The following is a 20,161-nucleotide window of genomic DNA, read 5'->3' as shown; positions in this document are numbered from 1 at the left end:
CACATATAATACCTCTAGCCATTTACCATGCATATTTTCCTTTTCAGATTGTTGATATGGCAAAATCACATGCACATCAGGCATATTAAAAGCATGAAAGTTTACAAATTGTCGTGTTCATGTCATCTAATACATTCCAACTCCACTAATGAGTTGTAGATTTCTCATTCAATAATCGAAAATAAAAGCCCTATCACCACTACCCTTGGTCAAATTATGATGTCCAAAAGAAAATGAAAAGCATTTATGTGACTTCACAAGAATTATCTACTGGTGATAGTATAATCTCGACTCTCTTGTTAACTTTTATAATAGCAAGAGGGAGGTGTAGTCTTTGTACCATGGGCTAACAAAATTAACACGAATAACAATAAAGAATACATATTAAAAGGATTTAATAGAAAAAAGAACTAACTCAACTTGGAAGTTTTTCTCCCTAGCACTTACACAATAAACATGCATTCACATTGTGGTCTCATAGAAGTTACATCGGTAAGGAAGTTATTAGTTAGACTCTTTGTTTGGTTAATGCTCATTAAAACAAACTTCAATGGAGAATTAGTTTTGTTGGCTATTGTTTTGTTTTCTAAGTCTTGTAAATTGGAACTTGCAGAAAGGTAGAGATGCACTTGAATAATTATCCAAATGACCTTTAATGTTTTGAAACAATCCCAACAGAGAAATCGACCTCATCGCTCATCAATGTTGGCTCTGATCACCAATCATGGTAAAACCATTTTTGAACCTAAAATTGAGAACCCATTCTTTTAATCCTAGTCCATTTCATTTATCTCCTGCCACTGTTGCCCTTGAAAATCTTTTACTTATCTTCTAGCATTGGGATAGGCATTCATTGTCTCAAGAGATGTGAGAGCGCACAACAAGAGAAAGAAACAAGCAGAAAATGGGTCATTTGAAATTTGAGACAAGTTGGCTTTAATCACAAAGAGACTGGATTTGCTAGTTGGCTCAATCTTTTGGGTGTAATGGTGGGGAAAAATGAGCAGCGGGGTTTGAATAGGTTTATGTGAAATTATAGGCTTGCAATGGTGGAGAAAGAGGAAGATGAATTGAAAAGTATCAATTCCCAAAAAAAAAAAGAATTTGGATTTGATAGGTTTCTACTTTAAGTGACAATTTTGTTTGTGATGGTGAAGAAGAAAAAGAAGTGGAACCTACAATCAATGGAAGTCAACAAGAATTTGAAGAGTGGAGATGAGGTCGTGCAACACCTAATTTTGTCCATGTCGGCAGAATTTATGTACACACTCGTTTTGAAGGAGCTTATTACGTGTATATTTAGCAAGCACAGGTGCTTACCAAAACCTTCAATGCCCTTGTGGCAAAAAAAAATCGGCAAGATCTCAAAAAAGAGAAATTTATTGAATTATCGTTTGTAAGTTTGTTCCCAAACCTAATCAGACCTCGCCCTTAGGGTAAAAAGAAAAGCTCCAACCAGATCTTATAGCAAAGAGGAATCAATTGTATTCTTGTCTTTGTTCCCAAACCTAATCAAAACCCTCGCCAGCTTTTATTTCTAAGTTTCCCCTTCCATTTTCCTTTCATTCATTTTTTTGACTCCCTTACTTTCAACAATGATTTCCTATTACAATGAGGCAACTTGGCTGCCATTGATGCTTTTGCACTAATCATGCAAAAGAAGGAACTTGCTTATAAAAAAATTACTCCTTTCATCCTATATTTAACTTTTAAATGCCCCTTGCCTATTCAAACCAACACCCACCCACCTTATCATTCCCTTTTTTCTTCCTTCTGTTGGGTCGAGAAGATCTACACAAAAAAAATTAAGAAAGAGGTAGCCTCTCAATAAAAAGGATAAATTTCTAAAAAGGCAGACCGGCAACAAGGAGGGACAGAATTGGCATTCAATAGGAATATAGGACAGATCGATCTGCTAGCTTCTCCCATCTCTCATTTTAGACAAACTTCATAGAGAAGTACTTGTTGTTACAGGTTCATCTGCTTTGTCATCATCAGCAAGTAATAAATCATCTCAGGCTTCCTTCTGGTTGTTCGTCTTCCACCACAAAGATAGCAATAATAACATATGTTTCAAGTTAATTTGTGTTGTATCACCTCAAAAAGAAGCCCGGCTTCCTTTGAAGATCCACCAAAACCAAATAGAAATAAGCAGAAGTGTCTCCACAAGAACTGAGTGAATTTTACTAACATTGACGAGGTGGACAATAAATAGATATATATTGGATTAGATGTGCACACAAATTGAACTCCTCTAACCATAAGCAGTTGGTTAAAAAGATAGTTTTTATGCTATACATAAAACAATATGGTTTAAGTAACTCTACATAGTTAATTTCTATTTTAATGTAAGGTAAAAGCAGACAGAAAGAAAACACAATGAGATAAAGCAATTTTATGACGCTCACCAAAGGATTAACATTGGCCAATCCTGTGCCTTCACCAGAGGCAAGAAATACTTCATTCTCAGCTACCTTTACATCTTTCAGGTGATACAAGATCTCTGTCGACCGAAAAAACCACTGGATCTTTACCTTCCTAGACTTGTCTGGATTTTCCCATATCTTTATGATCTTACCAATGTAAGGATGTTCACCTTCTTTGTGCATGTATACACAGTCATATAAAGTATACTCCACACCATCATAGATAAAAGATTCATAAAACTGCACCTCCTTTCTCTTACCACCAATACCTCTCTTTCTACCCCAGACAAATTCAACTTCCTCATCCTTATCTAGACCCACTAGAGACTCTTCTTTACCAACTTCTACCAAAGCCATAACTGTCTCCACTCACAGACCACTCTACTTTTACCACACGGATTCAGCCCTCGAGGATCCTATGATGACTGCTTCCACCAAGATGCCCAGCTTGAGCTGAAATGCAAAATACATTAAAAGGCTTAATTTTTAGTTATATTAATGGAGTAGCAACAACTAAAATAATGTGGCAGTAAAATCTAATACACATAAATGCATAACAGACCAAAGATATACAAATATTCCAAGAATTAAATACTCCAAAATTAATTTAAGCTAATCATAATTCCGTCCATGAGTGATGATTATAAAAATTAAACAGGCAAAACAAACAAATAAGAAATTCTAGAATGTGCATGCTTACAAACATCTAGAAATAAAATCAATGCATCATTAAACCAGCAGACATGTCCATTCACCAAGGTCATACCAACATTGAAAAGGAAATACTGGAAAGCAAACGAAGTAATAACTCTACTTCAAAGCCTATTTTCTAATTCGGTGCAAAGGGACTTACAAATGTTCAACCGAAACCCTAAGAACACCTTCAATTTCGAGCAATCCCGACGAAGATATCTCTGGGCATATGTAAACTCATTCACTGTCGAGTTTTGTGATATTAATATCGTCCTCCCTTTACCCTAGTCTTAGGAAAACCGCCGCAGACGTGACAATCAATTGGAGGGAAAAGACAGTCAGTGCCGAAGGAGATGGGCGTTAGATTGCTTCACTTTTTAAATAGACAAAAATTAATCATGATTCTAAATATGTTTCACCTTATTTAAATGTATAAGAAATTATATTTGTTGGTATATTTTACTTGATTGAGGTAGTTTTTAGTGTATAATAAGATTTGGATGGATAATTTGGCTTAACGGATATTGATTTTAAATTTACTTATACACTAATTAGCTTATAAAATATTGATTGATTCAATTAGGAATTAGCACAAGACGATTATCGAATGATATATAACTTATTTTTCTTATTTTAAATAAAGTTAAATTATAATATATATATATATATATATATATATATATATTAAAAATGGTATAGATGGATAGTCATATAATATGTTTTTCTTAAAAAAATCGAACTAGTAATGTAATAGTTTATAGGGATAATGCCCAAATACCCCCTCAAGCCCGAAATCCCAGAGACACACTTATACTATACTAAGGTCCTATTACCCCTCTGAACTTATTTTATTAATAATTTTTTACCCCTTTTCGGCCTACGTGGCACTATCTTGTGGGTTCAACGATGGTTGACTTTTTTTTTCAAACTAGTGCCACGTAGGCAAAAAAGGGGTAGAAAATTACTTATAAAATAAGTTCAGGGGGTAATAGGACCTTAATATAGTATAAGTGTGTCTCTGGAATTTTGGACATAGGTTGAGGGGTACTTGTGCATTATCCCTAGTTTATAGGTTTTTAAGTTTTGGTTTGCGGCCTTAGGACTAATAATATATAATTAGTAATGTAATAGTTTATAGGTTTTTAAGTTTTGGTTTGCGGCCTTAGGACTAATAATATATAATTATATATTATGGAATTCAAATAGTGTTATAGATATAGTATCATTTAGTTCTAATTTGCAGCAAACACTTTGTCATTCGTTTTTTTTTTTCTGAATCTCGCTCGTCACTCTTTGGTCGCCTCTCTCACTGTATATGAATATATAAATTGTATTTGTGTTTGTCTAAAGCAAGAGAAAGAAAGTTGTATATACAATACAAATAGATATATTTTCGTCCTATACAGTTATCGTTATACAAATTTCATGCACAGTTCTCTCTTGTCTTTCTTGCTTTATACAAATACAAATTATATAAAAAAAATAATAATGTATAATTTGTATTTATATAAAGCGAGAGAGATATTTTATATACAAATATAAATATTTTAATTTGATTCAATCTAAACAAATTCAAATTTTATGCAAATATTCAAATACAAGCATTGATACATACACAAAGTAGTTACATATTAACTAATATACACATACAGTCATTGCAATTTTATACAAATCATATGCCTGAAAATCATACTCTGCTATTTATACAAATCAAATGCTTCATAGCAAACTATCAAAACTGTCGTTGTATAGCGCTAATATGATTCATATTTAAATTATTCCTAAAATTTGTTCAATATAAATAATAATGTTAATACACTTGAGTTGAAAGTGTACGCATGTTAACTCTTAACAAATTCAGGTTTATCTTATGAAGAAATAGAATAAATTTACCCCCACAACAATAAGCCATTCATTATAAAATTATTATTAGTTCACCAACCTTTTATTCCATAATTCAATGTCAATAAGTCAATTTTACGCTTGATTTATCAATTACAGTCAATTTTGAAGACTTGATAAGAATGTTAATTATGATTAAGTTAGAGCATGTTTGACTTTGTTGCTAAAAATAATTTATTTTTAGAAATATTTTTTAAAAAATGATTTATCAAAAATGTTTTTTTAGAAAAAAAAAACAATTAGTGTTTTACTAATTTTTTTGCAAAATGTTTTTTCATAAAGAAATTGCGCTTGACTAATCTTTTTCTAAAAGTGTTTTTGAGAGTAAAATCACCAAAAAAAATAATTATTAATTACTTATAATATTAAGATTGTTATACAGATATAATCTATTTTAAATTCTATTATAAAAAAACAAATTAAACTATTATTTTTATTAAATAAAAATGTACATTTTAACATTCTCAATGTATATTATATCTTTTGTTTTGGGAGCACACTCTTACTCTGATCTTACAAAAATAGGGTTATCATCTTTTTTCCTAATTTTGTAAAATAATATGTAATAATAATAATAATATATAAACATAAAATAAAATATAAATTTATTTTAGAAAATAAAAATATAAAATTCTTAAAATAAATTTAATCAAACTTATGAGATATGTTAATTAATTAATAAGAAACATATCGGTAAATATGTATATATTAAGGAATATTTTAGACTATAGAAAAATAATTTTGTATTTTTGTTTCTATTTTTTTTAACAAACATTTTTAGCTTTTTCCCAATAATAGAAAAAACTAGTTTTGCTTTCATTCAAAAGTGCTTCTATTAATTTGTTAAACACTAACTTTTTAACAATTGTTTTTTTTTTTTGTTAAAATAAGTATTTCTGGCCTCAACAATGTAAAACATGTTCTAACAAAAAAAAAACATGCTCCAACAAAAACAAAATGAACACTTTCTGTTATATTTTAACAATTATTTCAATATTTATATATATATATATATATATATTTAAAAGTGTTAAAAAAATATTTACCATTTAAATTACAAGAAAAAATTAACCAATATAGCAATATTTTTGTATTAAATTAACATCAACAATTTGAAAGTCTTTATATTTACACCTCTTCCCCATCTTCATCCCAATCACAATTCTGTGTCTATATTTCACAATCTCAAACTGATTTTTTAAAATTGTGTTAAAGTAATTATTTAAATACAAATGACAATTGTAATACATTTTAAATTCAAGAGCAAGCATTATTACGAATTCGATATATGTTACTTCAAAACATATAATTATTTCGAAAAATTTAAATGAATTCAAAATTATTTGAATAATTAAAAAACAGATAAAAAATTTTTGATGTACGAATACTTGTAATATTTTTATAATAGAAATATCATATCACTCAATCTTTTAATGATACTAACCACGACAATATATAGAACACATATTACACATATTTTATTCATGAATAAATATTTGTAATACACATTGCAAATGTCACTCACTTTTTAGAGAAAGTCAACCATAATAATTTGTAATATATTTGTAATTTATATTTAATACATACCACATTATTATATATTTTGACGGCAAATATCACTTTCCCTCGAAAAAAAGTTTAAGAGAGGATTGAAAAATTAAATTTTGATTCTTATTTTAAGGTTGTAATTGAAGATTGACATTACAATGTTGAAAAATATAAAGTTCAATGGCATAGAAAATATATAAAGCTCAATGGCAAAAGAATGCTAGGATATATATTTTACAAAAAAATTCTCACCTTTGTTACAATCGATTATTTCCCATCTGTCCTCGTCACTATTACTTTATTTTATCATTTTTAATTGTCATAATTTTCTTTTTAAAATCAAATTATACGAACTTTGACTAATATATACAATATATTTTTTTCTCATATTGATATGCAGAAAATTTCAATTTGTAGTATATTTCGTAAATTTTTTGAATATCTACATTTTTTGCTTAAAATATCAAAATAATGTAATCTAATTCAACTTTAAAAATTAATTAAAATGACTTTCAAAAAGCGCAACATAACAATTAAAAGTGAATGAAAAAAGAGTAATTTATTATTATTCTTTTTAATTTTTTTTTATATTTATCTCTCCTTATTACCATCATAGTTTATTATAATTATCGATGAAACTTCTCTTCTTTCCTTAATTATTTTTTTACCTATAAATTTTGTAAGAATAAAATAAAAATACATTTAAAAAATCTTCGTATCCTTATTATAATACATCACTTTTTATATACTTTTATCATCGTTACTAGAATTTATTATTCACGAATTTTCTCTTCTTTTTTTTTAATTTTTTTTTTCTTTTGACCAACAAATATGTCTTTAACCAAAAATTATAATAATTACTTTTCTCCTTTTCTTTAACATTTTAGATTTTTTCTTTTATTTATATTTAAAATTAGAAAAAATAAATAAAAAATGTATAATACAAGTGGTGTATTTGTATAATAGAGTCACGTTGGTTGAATATTGTATTCGTTAAAGTGTCGGTTGGGTGAGGGAAGTAAATAAAAGTAAAAGCATACCTTCGTTGAATCTTGACCTCGCGATATATTTTATTTACTTTTCTTCATTCGCTCTGTCCTCTCTCTTCTCTGTTTCTGTAGTAGCCATGTGTGTGATTTCAGAAGAATCCATCGCTCAGTTTGAAGCTTTAATGGAACAAGGTACATATAAACTTCATCATCTTTTTAATTTTGCTATGCTAATGGCTAATTGCTAATCCCGTTCATTTTTCTGACCAGTTGATGAATCACTCAAAACTACTTTTCAGGTTCTCTAACTAATTTTTTTTTAGCTCTATCAAATCTACCCATATTTTTAATTTTGGGTTTAATTAAAAATATGTTGACCCAGTTTTTTTTTTGAATTACAAATTATTGAGCAGAATGTTCATCAAGGTTGTACAAGGGATACATATCTGCGGTTCCTAATAGCAAGAGAGGGAAATGTTGCAAATGCTCATAAAATGGTCAAAATCTATGTTTAAGATTTTTTCAACTTTTTTAGCAAGCTGATAGATACTGTATATTAAAAAGATGCTCTTTTTTTTTTTTGGGAATGTTACAGTTGGTTGATTCTTTGAATTGGAGAGTCAAAAATGAGATAGATGATATTTTATCGGTGAGTAGTATGGAAAATTACACTGTCGTAGCTATATATTACACATTGACACTCCTCGACTTTTATACGAGTTAACTTCTTTGACATTCTGACTCCGATCTCACCCTCGGCTTAAGTAATTAATTGTATTTTATCATAATGTAAGCTTACATTAACCCTCCCTATGTTGAGGAGGTTGAGAGATTGTTTCTGGTGGACACTAGGCTCATGTTATTAATTATATTTTATCTTAGTATATTCTTACTATGGTTGAAAATTGTATGTATCTAATTGGCTACTTTGCAAATTACTATATGTTGATTCGTTTGTAATTGTTGTCTCAGAAACCTATCATTCCTACTGAGCTTTACAGATCAATTCGTGATTCTCAACTAATAGGAATGCCAGGTTACACGAAAGAGGTATCCAATTCATGAAATAATGTCGTCACTATAACACACATCATAGCTATCTTTTTTCTATTGATGCTCATATGGACTTAATATAACTTTTTGAGAACTCTGTTGTTTCCCTCTTTTTCAGGGCCTTCCAGTATTCGCTTTTGGTGCAGGACTCAGCACATATGATAAAGCATCGGTAAGGGTCGTTTAAGATTCTCATCTTCCCTCAAGGCTATAATATTTCATGTGCATTTACTTACTCAAGAACTTGTTGTTAAGTAATGGATGTTTGATTTGTGGATAATGGAAGTCTACTGCTTGGATTAGTTTCAGAGACAAAAAACAAGAAAACCATCCATATCAAGACCGATCGATGCTATTTATTGTCAAGTCCAATAGCAACACTCTTTTGCAAACAGTTTGCATACATATAGATATTAAATTGCTAAACCTGATACAGTTTCATAATCGATTGGTATTTGAACATTTTTCCTTTACTTTGGTTGGGTGTCAAATGAGCGGGTTGAGTTGAAATTGGAGATATCTAAATTGGGTGTTGGGTCTTGATCCACCCCTAGTTTACTCTGGACTCAAAACGGGTTGGGTCTTAACCCACCCAATTTGACTCGCTTAATCTCAATAATTTTAATAGATTGTTATTTAAGTTTTTATTACCACAATTTGAATTTCATCTCAACAAAATTAAAAAGAAGAAATCACAAATGGATAGGTAACTCCTAAAAGATATAATAGATAGTAACTCATACCTTCAATATAAAAACATACATTACATCAATGCATATATAGAGTCTTAAAACGGATTGAAATTAAGCACGTTGAAATTGAAGATTAAATTGGGCTCAATTGATGATTCTTTTAGAATGGGTTAAGGCTTGAGTGGATTGAGATTGAACCCAATTGAAATTATGTTGAGCCCAATCCTTCAAATTCTGAGCAAGTTACCTATAATTGAGCTCATTTTTGATACCTCTAGTTCTACTTATCAGAGATTAGAGATGAAGCATAAAAGAGGGAAAGTAAAATTGTAAATAGAAGGCCAACTTACATATATTAATTGGTAGTAGTAATAGTAGATCTTTGATCTTTCAATCAGGTCCCTGGTATGTCTTTACTCTGTAGTATTTGGTGTGACTGACTGTTACATCATGGACATGCACTGGGAACTTCCGCGTAATTTGCGCACCTTGTTATACATTTTCCCTTGCCTTTGGCTATTTAGTTCTCAGCTTTTTTTCCCTTATTTGCCGTATCCCTAGCAGGGAGGTTTGAGTGTTTGAACTCATCCGTTTTCCATGTTTTAATTATTACTTTCATTATTTTGACTATTGTTCTGCTAATATAAATAGTAACTTGAGTTCTTTATATCAGGTCCATTATTATGTGCAATCACACATTCAGTTCAATGAATATCGCGATCGTGTAATTCTGGTAAAAAGGATTCATAAATCACTTTCCTTTGTGTATGTCTGTGCGCGCTTTAATCCCTTAAATTTTACTAAGTTGATTCATATGTCACAGCCTGCTGCAAGTAAGAAGTATGGGAAACGTATCAGCAAATCTCTGAAGGTTTTAGATATGACCGGCTTGAAACTTTCAGCTCTAAACCAAATAAAGGTATATTCCCTCAAAAGTTCTAATCTCGTTTAGTTTTGTTCTTTCAAAATATGATGTAATGGACTTATGGTCTAGCTCAATCCCGTAAGCTAGCTAATGAGGGGAGGCTTACCCAAGATCATATTAGGAGACCACAACCCATTCCCTCATTCAGACACGCTTAGGATCAGAAAACTAGAGTGTGCATGATATAGCATGAGAGCACAATATTGAGAAACACAACAAAATAGATCGACGAGGCTGGCTTTGATAGCATGTCAAGAAATGGTCTTTTGGTCTAATTCAATCTCAGAAGTTAGCTAATGAGGAGAGGATTACCCCATACCGTACAAGGAGACCACAACCCATTTCATCAACCAATAGGCAGTTAATACAGTATTATTTGATTTGTTAAATTGGGGAAGATTTCGATGGTTGCTGATCTTTCATGTAGTTTTTTTTCCTTTCCACTCTTCGCTAGTGCAAAGAACAAAGATATTTCTTTTGCAGAAGAGTTTGTAATTGCAAGACTTCTGTCTATGTTTAATCATATTGACTGATGTATATCTTTATTTGAGAATTACCTTGGAACTGTTCCTGTAGATCTTTGGATAAAAATAGACTAACTGAATGTTATTGCTATCATTCAGCTATTGACTATAATTTCCTCAATTGATGACCTTAATTACCCGGAGAAGGTAGTTGCATACTACATTGTCAATGCTCCCTATATCTTTTCAGCCTGTTGGAAGGTTCGTCTCTTATTTATACAATTTATACAATACAATTCTCTTTTCCTTTTCCTTTTTGTTACTCTATCAATTATTTCAATTTTCTAATTTGTTGTAACATATGATTTCATTAGGTAGTCAAACCTCTTCTACAGGAGAGAACCCGAAAAAAGGTTCAAGTTTTATCAGGTTGTGGACAGGATGATCTATTGAAGGTAACAGTTCTTGACAATTGTTTGGTTGTCATTTCCTTTATCTTCTATGAGGATGTAGTAATGTACCACTACCTTGTGAAGGAATAATATTGTGTTATTCGTTTACGGAGTTGAGAGATCTAACTCTGTCTGATCTGTTAACTTGTGTAGATCATGGACTATTCGTCACTGCCCCATTTTTGCCGGAGAGAAGGTTCTGGATCTTCCAAATACTCAGGCAGCTCAAGTGAAAATTGTTATTCCCTGGATCATCCATTCCACCAGCAACTTTATGATTACATAAAGCAGCAGGCATTGCTTCGCAGACCTGTTCGGCCAGTTAAACAGGGCTCTGTCCATGTGGATTTTCCTGATGCTGTCACTGAGGGGACTGAGTTTGTTCAGACGTTGGCATCAGAATTTCAAAAGTTCGGTAAGCAAAATGGACTTTCTCAATCACTAGATGATCTTAATATCAATGATCATCAAGCATAGATAATAAGAGTTTGGGTCATTATGCACTCGCTGACAATTCTGGATTCTCATGCAAGTACAGTATTAATAGCTCGAGCAGTATAGCAGAGGTTTTCTCCTAATTAGACGCCTCACTCAAATTTTATATGTTATAGTTGCACGAGGGGTATTTTCAATATACCAAGTATGTATAGGGGAGATGCGGTTGACATGTATTATTGTTATGTTAGATGTACATAAGAGGCATATGTTGCCTGAGCTCTTACTAGTCATCGCATGTATTAATAATACAAATTATCCATCACTGATGCTGACCCTTTTATGTATTGACACTATGATATAAATAATGTCCAGCACAATCCTGAAAGCTGGTTTGAGGAGATGTGTTTTTTGTTTGTTTTTTAATTAATATGCAGCAGTTGTTATACTAATTATTATTGGAACAAAAAAGAGTTTTATAGACATTTTATACATAGTGCAAACAAATTGGTGAAAGTAACAGAAATGCAGGCAGCATAAAACGGAAAAAGAAATAACAAATTTTTCATATGGGAGAGCAGCCAGGTTGATTTTTTTCTTCTTAGAAAAAAATCTTCCTTTGCTCTTAGAAGAGTCTCCAGCTTCGTTTTCTTGATGCTTTTTTCCGCAATTGGCCCTCAACGGCCTTTTTGGCTGCCTCAGCCATCTCTGTCGCCTTCAAAGCTTCCTTGATTGCAACTTCCATGTCGTGTTTCTCTTTTAGACCTGCCTCCACTTTCATGAGAAGTTCCTTTTCATTGGCAGTGATGTCTTCTACTTGAGCCATGGCAGCGGCAACTTTTGTGTCAGCCTCATTTCTGATTTCTTCGACTTTTTTGTTGAGAGCTTCGTATTTCTCAAATGCTAATTTGATCTTTCCATCCTCTGTTATGTGAATCTGATCACTTGCGAGTGTCTCTGCAGCTTTCGCCTCTTCAGCCTCTCTTAGTGCAAGTTTCAGTCTTTCCTCTGCCTCCTTGGCTGCAACTTGAGCTGTGACAGCTTCTTGTTTGAGTGATTCCACCTTCTTCTTCATCTCCTCTGCCTCCTTTAGAAACTGATCAGCCTCACTAGTAAACTGTTGGATTGCTTCTCCCTTTGGCTTGCTGTTATCAAGACTTAACCGCAAGTTCTCAGCAAGAGCTTCTGCTTCATCTGCCTTAACTTTAAGTTGAGAGTTATGGCCCTTCAAGGTATCTAACTCTGCTTGAAGAGAATCCACCAAGCTTCTTAACGACCTTTCTTCTGCGACAATATCTTGAAATGTGTTCTTACTAAGATGAAGCTGTGAAGTTGTTTTGGTAAAAGAATCAAGATCTGAGGCACGAACATTGTTAAGTTGTTCTTGTAAGACTTGAATCCCCTTATTAGTTTCCTGTAGATGAGAGTGGAATATGGCTTCTTCCTTAGCTTTTCTAAGAGATTCCATAGACTCTGCAATAGTAACTTGCAGTTGTGTTGCTCGTTCATTCGCAGCTTTGGTTTCCTGAAGAGCTGCTTTCTTTGATTTGTATAATGTTTGGAGCTGAGTTGTGAGCTCCTGCAAAGTAGTCTTAGCATTTTGGAGTTCGCGGAGAGCATGTCCTTTTGTAGTCTCAGTGCTTCTTATCTGTTGTTTGAAGCTGTCAACTTCTCTCAGGGCCAAGTTAAGCTGACTCTCCTTCTCCTGCATCCTCTCTACACATTAACATACAGTATCTCTATATATACAATATTAAATGAAGTCGAAAATGAATACCTCTTCAGTAGTTTTTGATTTCTTAAATGTGGTGATAGGCTTATTATTAGCCTTTTTTGGGGAGCAACCAGAAGTGCCAGTCTCACCAAACAAAGTAACAGCAGCTTTGACAGATTGAAAAGGTGATCTGGTGTCTATCTCTCCGACCTCATGACGACTTGTAGGAGAACCACCTATGGTTCGAGTTACTATTATTCGCGGAGAACCTGATGGACTACTCATTGGAGAAGGTGTGTATCTTGGAGAACCTCCATTTTGCTTACGGTTTCTTAACATTCTTCTGTCTGCTGAATCCTACATCACAATGCCATCATCTTATGTTACTTACTCAGTACTCTTCTCTTTTTACAGTTCATGTTAATTCACTATGGTTTACACCTATGTATTGAAATACTCAATCACATGAAAATTATTGGATTAAATATGTTGGCCCAATTGAAAAGAGTTTTCAAAATAAAAACTTAGCTTTACATCATTTTATATATTTGACCGAACAATAATCATCATATATATTACGGAAAGTATGAAGAAGTCCAGTCAAATTTAGATTACCATTTTACCTTCTTTTTTTTTTTAAAAAAAATAAATATTTTACCCTTTTTAAAAAATAATAAAAATAGATCAACTATATATTCTACATTAATGATCACAACTATGATTAAGCCTATACCCTTCGGGGTGGCTCAATGGTTAAGGCTTGGGACTTTCATGTTGGAGGTCTCAAGTTCAAAGCAAGAGGTTTGCCTTTTGGGTCGAGCTTATCGCACCTGATATGCCTAATGCGGGTTATCTCTCTTATGTGATTTGTGAGTTATTCTCCTATGTGATTTGTGAGTTATTGCACAGGAATAGAGGTTTGCGCGCACCCAAAAGGCTACTTCAATTATTCTTTTTTCGTTTCTCTTTTTCTATTTTTACTTTTTTGGGTTCCTTTACTGTAGATCTTCTAGGTACAGGAGAAAATAATAATACCATTGTCTTTTTATATTTGGAAGACAATAGATCTTTATCACTATGTATGGATTAGAATGATATAAAGACATATACTATTTTATACATGATAATTTTTATATTTTAGTTTTTATTCTAATTGATGTAAGATGAAGAATACACATCTCCCGAAGATGTTTGGAGATGTTGCTAGAATTCAAATTTTGGTATTATTTCATGTAAATTGATTTCTTTGTAAGTGATTTTTATATTTAAATTCTTAAAATTTTATTTTTACGTTTTCAAATTGAATATGGGATCTACGTGTAAAGCACGTAATGAAAGATTATTGAGGATAAATTATATCAATATATTCATACCATTACATTTTATATTATCTTAAGATATTTCATGCTTGATGGCAAATGCAACATTCTATCGTTAATATTGTTATTCTAACATTTTCTATATGATAATTCAATAATATGGAATAAGCATGAAGACTCCAAACCAAACATTTCATAATGAAATGAAGTAGAACCAATAAACATATTTGCCTATCTTTGAGATTATGATAAAAATAATTACTCCATATTTTTACATTTATAATAATAATAAAAAATGATAAAAATGAAGGTAGATTTCAAACACCTCTAACTAGTACATACCTGACAAATAAGCTTGTAACTTGCCTTATTCAAAGTCAGGATCCAACAGATAGCGTTTATAAGCTAGTTAATTAATGTTTTATCATATGATCTCAATGATATATATCAAGATGTGTCTTTGTGTTTATTACTTAAAGGTAAAAAATATATGAATGTTTGTAAAAACTCAAAGTTGCATCTTCTTTTCCCCTGGTAGAAAATTATAAAGAATAAATAGGTTATACAGGGGTAAGAAAAAAGAAGAAAATCACACAAGACACAGATGGCTATAGTTTCATATGTCTAATTTTTTTTTAAAATTATTATTGCATTACACAATGCAATGGCAGAATATACCAATTTTTTTTTTATTTTTTCTCTTTGTGAAGTTGTTCATTTCCAAGAGGGGTTTTTGCTGAATAAACGCAAAACCATACAAATAATGGCTGTTGAGGGAGAAATGGCCACAAAAATGACAAATGTGAGGTGCAATGGATATTATTCTCTTTTTTAGATATGAATTTTGTAACTCGGAAATAAAAAAATGCCCATAAATTACGCAATTCATGGATACATATCAATCAGAATATAGTTGAAAATGTGTATAGTTGACATCAAGGTAACAATACTTTTCTCAGCTTTAATGCATCGATTTCTTAAAGATAGCAGTCAAAATGACGATGAGCTTCACCAAAAATACAGAACAGCAATGGTATGTTAATCCATCAGCTCAATGCTGCTATTGAAAAGAACTAGGAGAAGCAATGTTCTAACAAGGATTTAGCTGGAGCACAAGTACACACCATTATGAATATATATAATACATTTGAGATACAACTAAGTGCTGGCTCTCCTACTGGATATATCACACATGCTAAACCTTTACCTGCGACAAGAAAGTAAATCTAAGGACCAACCAATCCTAACTTCAACAGATCTATCTCCGTCTTACTTAGAGGGAGCTGCAGAAGGGAGATCGATCAATATGATCTTCAGTTCTATATCCCCAGAATCCACATCACAAAGCCTCAACCAGACATCTTGAACAACCTCACCATTCACCCAATTAATACTGCTATCCGCTGCTAGACAGTTATCACTCTCTGGAATAACCTTCCTCAGTGTTGTTCCTTCAGCGGTAACCCCAAGAATCTTTCTCAATCTAGCAGAAGCAACTAAAGGCTGAAGGCTGAGATGAGCATTTCCCATTTTGTCATCGGCCTTGAAGTGGTCTTTGTCAAACACTTGCTGTCACAATTGAATTTTCATTAGCTAAAAAAAAACTTAAAAGGTATAAAATTTTGAAATGGCTATTCAAGAACTGAAAAGATCACGTTTCAGGTAGTAAAGATACAACCCTGAAGACAAAAAAGCCTAGTGAAAATGTTTTCTTTTTCTTTTTGGCATGGAGCAGTACTTCTCTTACATCGAAGTTCATCTTCAACATACATGTAAAATATCATCACCGAAGCATAGAAATTAAAAACTGTGTGCACGCACATGCCCGCTCACTACAAAGAAGGATCAAAGAACAGTGCAGCAACTGAAGCTCAGTCATAGCAAGAATCCTCCTAATATATAGTGGATAACTGAAAGACCTGTTTGACCAACTTATCTGATCATAACATTAAAACAAAATTATGTTGAAGAATGAAAAAGTACCACATCGGTGGTTAATGAGATGGGTAGTCTCTTTATTTAACTAAATCTATGATTTTTTTCCCTTTCATAAGAGTGACAATATCAGCTTAGAGAACTCTAACTCCCAATCTTTGGACAATAAGCTACAAGGTACAGTCTGATATTTTCTTCTCCCCATATCCTGTAAAGACCCCTCTCCCGCTGTTTGATTGTTTTCCTTTTTGTTTCATCCGCTTAGTTTCATCATATCATCTGTACTATCACACCACTTGGAAGTGAAAAAATTACATAAAAAATGGGTAAGATAATTTTTACCTATTCCAAAGTGACTGCATTATTATCATTTATGTTTCACCCATTAAGGAATTTGCCTTTATATTATCTTTCAAACAGTTCAATATGCTCATGGACTAACATGGAAGAACTAACCAACTGATTGTGACCACCTCTCAAAAAAGAACGACGGATAGCTATGTTAGCTAGGCACCTGCCTGATCAGGGTTCCCATCCGAACTAGTGCCTTAAGCAGGAAGGCGAATGAAACTTATTTATGTCCTAAAAAGATCTTTTATTGCTTTTTATATTTGTGCATTCAAATGCATGATTAACTCCCTTGAGAGCATTATATTTTCTTGATAACTCCATATTGTGGTGTAATTCTTGAGCATAGACAGTTCTAAGACAAATTCCTATAAAGAATAATATACATGGCTGCTTAAACCAGACATACACCTTGATCAACATCCACAAATTACATGCTATGAATTTCTTCAAAATATAGTTTTTGTCCACAGAGCTACTCGCATATAATACCTCAGCAGCAAAATGAAAGCTTAAATATCACTTCTCTCAACATGAAAGCTATCATATGCCTTGATACTAGACAAAAACGTTCCTTCACTTGAAAGTAGAAGTTGCTAGCTCATGATATTAAATTCTCAAGAGGCAGCGTGTACATTGGAGAAAAACTACACAGCCACCAACTTATTGTATTAAAATCTTGCCCAAATTGAAAAATATGGACCTTCGAGTAGTGTTGTTTCCTGAGGCGAATCTAGGATTTTTCGAACATGGGTGCACCAAGTAAAACGTATTGAAGTGGGAATTGATCCTTAATCCTCAAGGTCAAAAGCTCAACATTTAACCATGTGGACGATTTAGACTTGTTGTAGTACGGGTGCCACAGTATAATATCTAATTTTACGAAGATATCACGGGTGCTGGTGCCCTATCTTTTGGCTCTAAATTTGCCACGGGCTGTTTCCATGTAAGAGCTTTCTCTTAGTCTTCCTAACCACTCACTTCAATTTAGGTTTCCTCTTTCGATTATTTCATTTTATGCTCTCTTCATTAGCTTCTTTCTCCATTTCTCTGGGGGTTTTGCCGGTCAGGTGTATAAAGATTAAGCTTGCGGTCTCTCATGCATCAACAATTATCGGATTATCATCCTTGGACTTTTAGTTCATTATTAATAATTTATGGTTGTTTCCCCAAGTGAAACATATAGGATCCAATGGTTACTTCATCATAAAAACTATTTTTCGGTTCTTAATGAATGCTATGTACCCATTCATTCCATGATATATCTCAAGATAACCATTTTCCTTTCTCCATTTTTATCTCTGCTAGATTCCTATATTTCCGTTTATACAATTCTGTCACTCAGATATACAAACATCACACTTAAGTATGTCGAATTCACGGACACCTTTATCCAACCTTAACAAGCTGTAACATTTACACATGATGCCAACAATTTTCATTCTTTAAGAAATAATCCAAGATTATGCAAGTGTAGTTCAAAACAGTATGAGACACAAGATTAGTCAAGTAAATGAATTTGAGGCTTGAGAGGGTTCAAAACTCACCAATTTGAGAACCTGAGCATGTTCTGAAATGGAAAAATGAAATTCTTCATTCCAAACAGGATTAAGGCAGCTATTTATGACCTTTGTTTTTGCAGTCTGATACAACAAATATAGATAATTTTATATCGATTCAACCTAAAAATTGAATCTTTTCTTGAAGAATTAAGTCTTTTTGTTACCTGATTACCCAGTTTGAGAATGACATAAGGATCACTGCTCTTAAAGTCCCGAATCACCAAACGCCTGCCTTGAACAACTATAACTTTTACCTGTCCAAATTTGCTTCCCATATTGACTGAATTTGACATATACATTCAAATTAGCACATGAAAACAAATAAAATTACTACTCCATTAAAGCAGAAAAAACCCTTTTTTTAGGGTACAATAAAATGACTCAACTGAGAAGAACAACAACAATACTCGCTGACCAAAAAGAGGCGAAGCCAAAATTAAAAATTTGAGTTCTAAATTAATTTTCTGCCATGATTCATATGCTATTATACATATATTTATTTATTTTTTTAATATAAATATAAAATCTACGAAAAAAACTTACACGGTCTCAATTAGAGCTAGCAAATGTTGACTCTTCTTCTATTCTGTTCTCTTCTCTTGACCCAGTAAGCAAAATGGACTAAACTTTATTTGAGAGTTTGGCAAAATTTTACTTTAATTATTACTATGTGAAAATGATTTGCTATTGGATTTTATTTATTACAAACCAAATTATCATTATTCTATTTACGCGCTTTCCTACTTATGTCCAATTTTTTTAAATAATTAATTTGATATTCTTTTTCTTTTAAATTAATATGTTTTTAAAATTATAAATGAGTTTCCCTTTGCTTTTAACTTTATTTTATACATCAGATTTTATTAATTTTTTTTGGCAAGTAGAGAAAATGAGGGGTAATTATGTAGAGAATAGTTTATCGCTGAATTTGGACGAAGGAAAATACTTAAATTTGTCATGTTGCATTTTTTAAAAGTCAGTTGACTTATTTTTTAAATTTAAATTAGATTTCATTAATTTGATTTTTTAAATGAAAAAAATTTAGATATCTAAAAATTATACGAAAAGTATTATACGTTGCAATTTTTTATATATTAAATATATCCTAAAATGTTAGTTAAAATTTTTATAATTCAACTCTAAAATTGAAAAGTATGACAATAATAGTGAACGAAGGAAGTACCTTTTTAAGCCGTAGATACAATACTTCATGAATAAAATAAATACGCCCATAAAATAAGGAAAAAATGACAGTAAGAGTTAGAATTCATTAAGAAAAACGCAATTTGTATTTTGTTTCAAGTTGGATCAGTCCCAATTTGTAATTAGCGATAATTAGTTTTGTATGTATAAAAGAACTTACTTTAATACATAGATGAACACTGCTTAATTCTCATTCATCTTTTCATGCCAATTAAGGATAAGGTGTTTCTCACGTGTTGTTCAGTTTTTGCGTAAAAATTACTTTTTGATAATTTAATAAAATTCACCAAAGTGATAATTGAAGCAAAAGTGAGATGATTCTTATGTAAAAAGAAGCGATTTTTGTGTAATGAACTCAGCCGGACGATCATCAACTGTTTATCAAAACACACATCTAACCATCAATTTTCTCTTTTCCTACATAATGGTGGAAACACGACTCATAATTGATGCGTGTTTTTGATAAATAGTTGATCATAGTTCAAATAGAAAAAGTGAATA

General features: G+C 31.9%; 4 protein-coding genes across 7 annotated transcripts in view; 1 reads left to right on the top strand and 3 right to left on the bottom strand.

The window, feature by feature from the left end:
• LOC101268537 (protein ANTI-SILENCING 1) overlaps positions 1-3,625 on the bottom strand; it is a 28,183-nt gene extending 24,558 nt beyond the window's left edge. For both annotated transcript variants that reach the window (XM_004250259.5, XM_026028080.2), the window contains exons 1-2: positions 3,280-3,625; positions 2,409-2,879 (exon numbers count right to left, since the gene is read on the bottom strand). In XM_004250259.5, the coding sequence (XP_004250307.1) occupies positions 2,409-2,783 (375 nt within the window). In that variant the 5' untranslated portion in view covers positions 2,784-2,879; positions 3,280-3,625. The remainder of the gene's footprint in view (positions 1-2,408; positions 2,880-3,279) is intronic.
• Positions 3,626-7,566: 3,941 nt separating this feature from the next.
• LOC101268245 (SEC14 cytosolic factor) lies at positions 7,567-11,980 on the top strand. Its single transcript, XM_004250258.5, has 11 exons — positions 7,567-7,750; positions 7,829-7,857; positions 7,972-8,055; positions 8,154-8,207; positions 8,531-8,608; positions 8,730-8,783; positions 9,977-10,036; positions 10,127-10,222; positions 10,852-10,953; positions 11,067-11,147; positions 11,298-11,980. Exons 1-11 carry the CDS (start codon positions 7,696-7,698, stop codon positions 11,619-11,621), a joined length of 1,017 nt encoding a protein of 338 aa, XP_004250306.1. The 5' UTR covers positions 7,567-7,695; the 3' UTR covers positions 11,622-11,980.
• A 70-nt stretch (positions 11,981-12,050) lies between these two features.
• LOC101267282 (WEB family protein At5g55860-like) lies at positions 12,051-15,095 on the bottom strand. Its single transcript, XM_010314464.4, has 3 exons — positions 14,955-15,095; positions 13,357-13,650; positions 12,051-13,284 (listed from the first exon to the last, which is right to left on the bottom strand). The coding sequence occupies exons 2-3, from the start codon at positions 13,630-13,632 to the stop codon at positions 12,205-12,207; spliced, it is 1,356 nt and encodes a 451-aa protein (XP_010312766.1). The 5' UTR covers positions 13,633-13,650; positions 14,955-15,095; the 3' UTR covers positions 12,051-12,204.
• Positions 15,096-15,562: 467 nt separating this feature from the next.
• Positions 15,563-19,276, bottom strand: LOC101267573 (protein C2-DOMAIN ABA-RELATED 11). Of its 3 annotated transcripts, none has more exons than XM_004250256.5 (4): positions 19,001-19,276; positions 18,622-18,737; positions 18,443-18,538; positions 15,563-16,181 (listed from the first exon to the last, which is right to left on the bottom strand). In XM_004250256.5, exons 2-4 carry the CDS (start codon positions 18,730-18,732, stop codon positions 15,882-15,884), a joined length of 507 nt encoding a protein of 168 aa, XP_004250304.1. In that variant the 5' UTR covers positions 18,733-18,737; positions 19,001-19,276; the 3' UTR covers positions 15,563-15,881. The 3 variants fall into 3 exon arrangements, with proteins under 3 accessions (XP_004250304.1, XP_004250305.1, XP_004250303.1); XM_004250257.5 differs by having other exon boundaries at positions 18,844-19,001; XM_004250255.4 differs by lacking the exon at positions 19,001-19,276 and having other exon boundaries at positions 18,622-18,837.
• Between the last annotated feature and the right edge of the window lie 885 nt (positions 19,277-20,161).

This window comes from Solanum lycopersicum, chromosome 11 (assembly GCF_036512215.1).
Source record: "Solanum lycopersicum chromosome 11, SLM_r2.1".
In the NCBI taxonomy this organism is placed as follows: Eukaryota; Viridiplantae; Streptophyta; class Magnoliopsida; order Solanales; family Solanaceae; genus Solanum; species Solanum lycopersicum.
Note: the sequence above shows the minus strand (reverse complement) of the source record. Positions and strands in the feature narration are given on the sequence as shown.

Excerpts from the sequence above, each read along its gene's own strand:
- LOC101268245 (XM_004250258.5), top strand. The coding sequence starts at position 7,696 with ATGTGTGTGATTTCAGAAGAATCCATCGCTCAGTTTGAAGCTTTAATG. Across the intron at positions 8,784-9,976 it reads GCACATATGATAAAGCATCG|GTCCATTATTATGTGCAATC; the intron begins GTAAGGGTCGTT and ends TCTTTATATCAG. Across the intron at positions 10,954-11,066 it reads TCTTTTCAGCCTGTTGGAAG|GTAGTCAAACCTCTTCTACA; the intron begins GTTCGTCTCTTA and ends TGATTTCATTAG.
- LOC101267282 (XM_010314464.4), bottom strand. The coding sequence starts at position 13,632 with ATGTTAAGAAACCGTAAGCAAAATGGAGGTTCTCCAAGATACACACCT. Across the intron at positions 13,285-13,356 it reads AATCAAAAACTACTGAAGAG|GAGAAGGAGAGTCAGCTTAA; the intron begins GTATTCATTTTC and ends GAGAGGATGCAG.
- LOC101267573 (XM_004250255.4), bottom strand. The coding sequence starts at position 18,756 with ATGTATATGTCAAATTCAGTCAATATGGGAAGCAAATTTGGACAGGTA. Across the intron at positions 18,539-18,621 it reads TTCTCAAACTGGGTAATCAG|ACTGCAAAAACAAAGGTCAT; the intron begins GTAACAAAAAGA and ends TTGTTGTATCAG. Across the intron at positions 16,182-18,442 it reads ATGCTCAGGTTCTCAAATTG|CAAGTGTTTGACAAAGACCA; the intron begins GTGAGTTTTGAA and ends CAATTGTGACAG.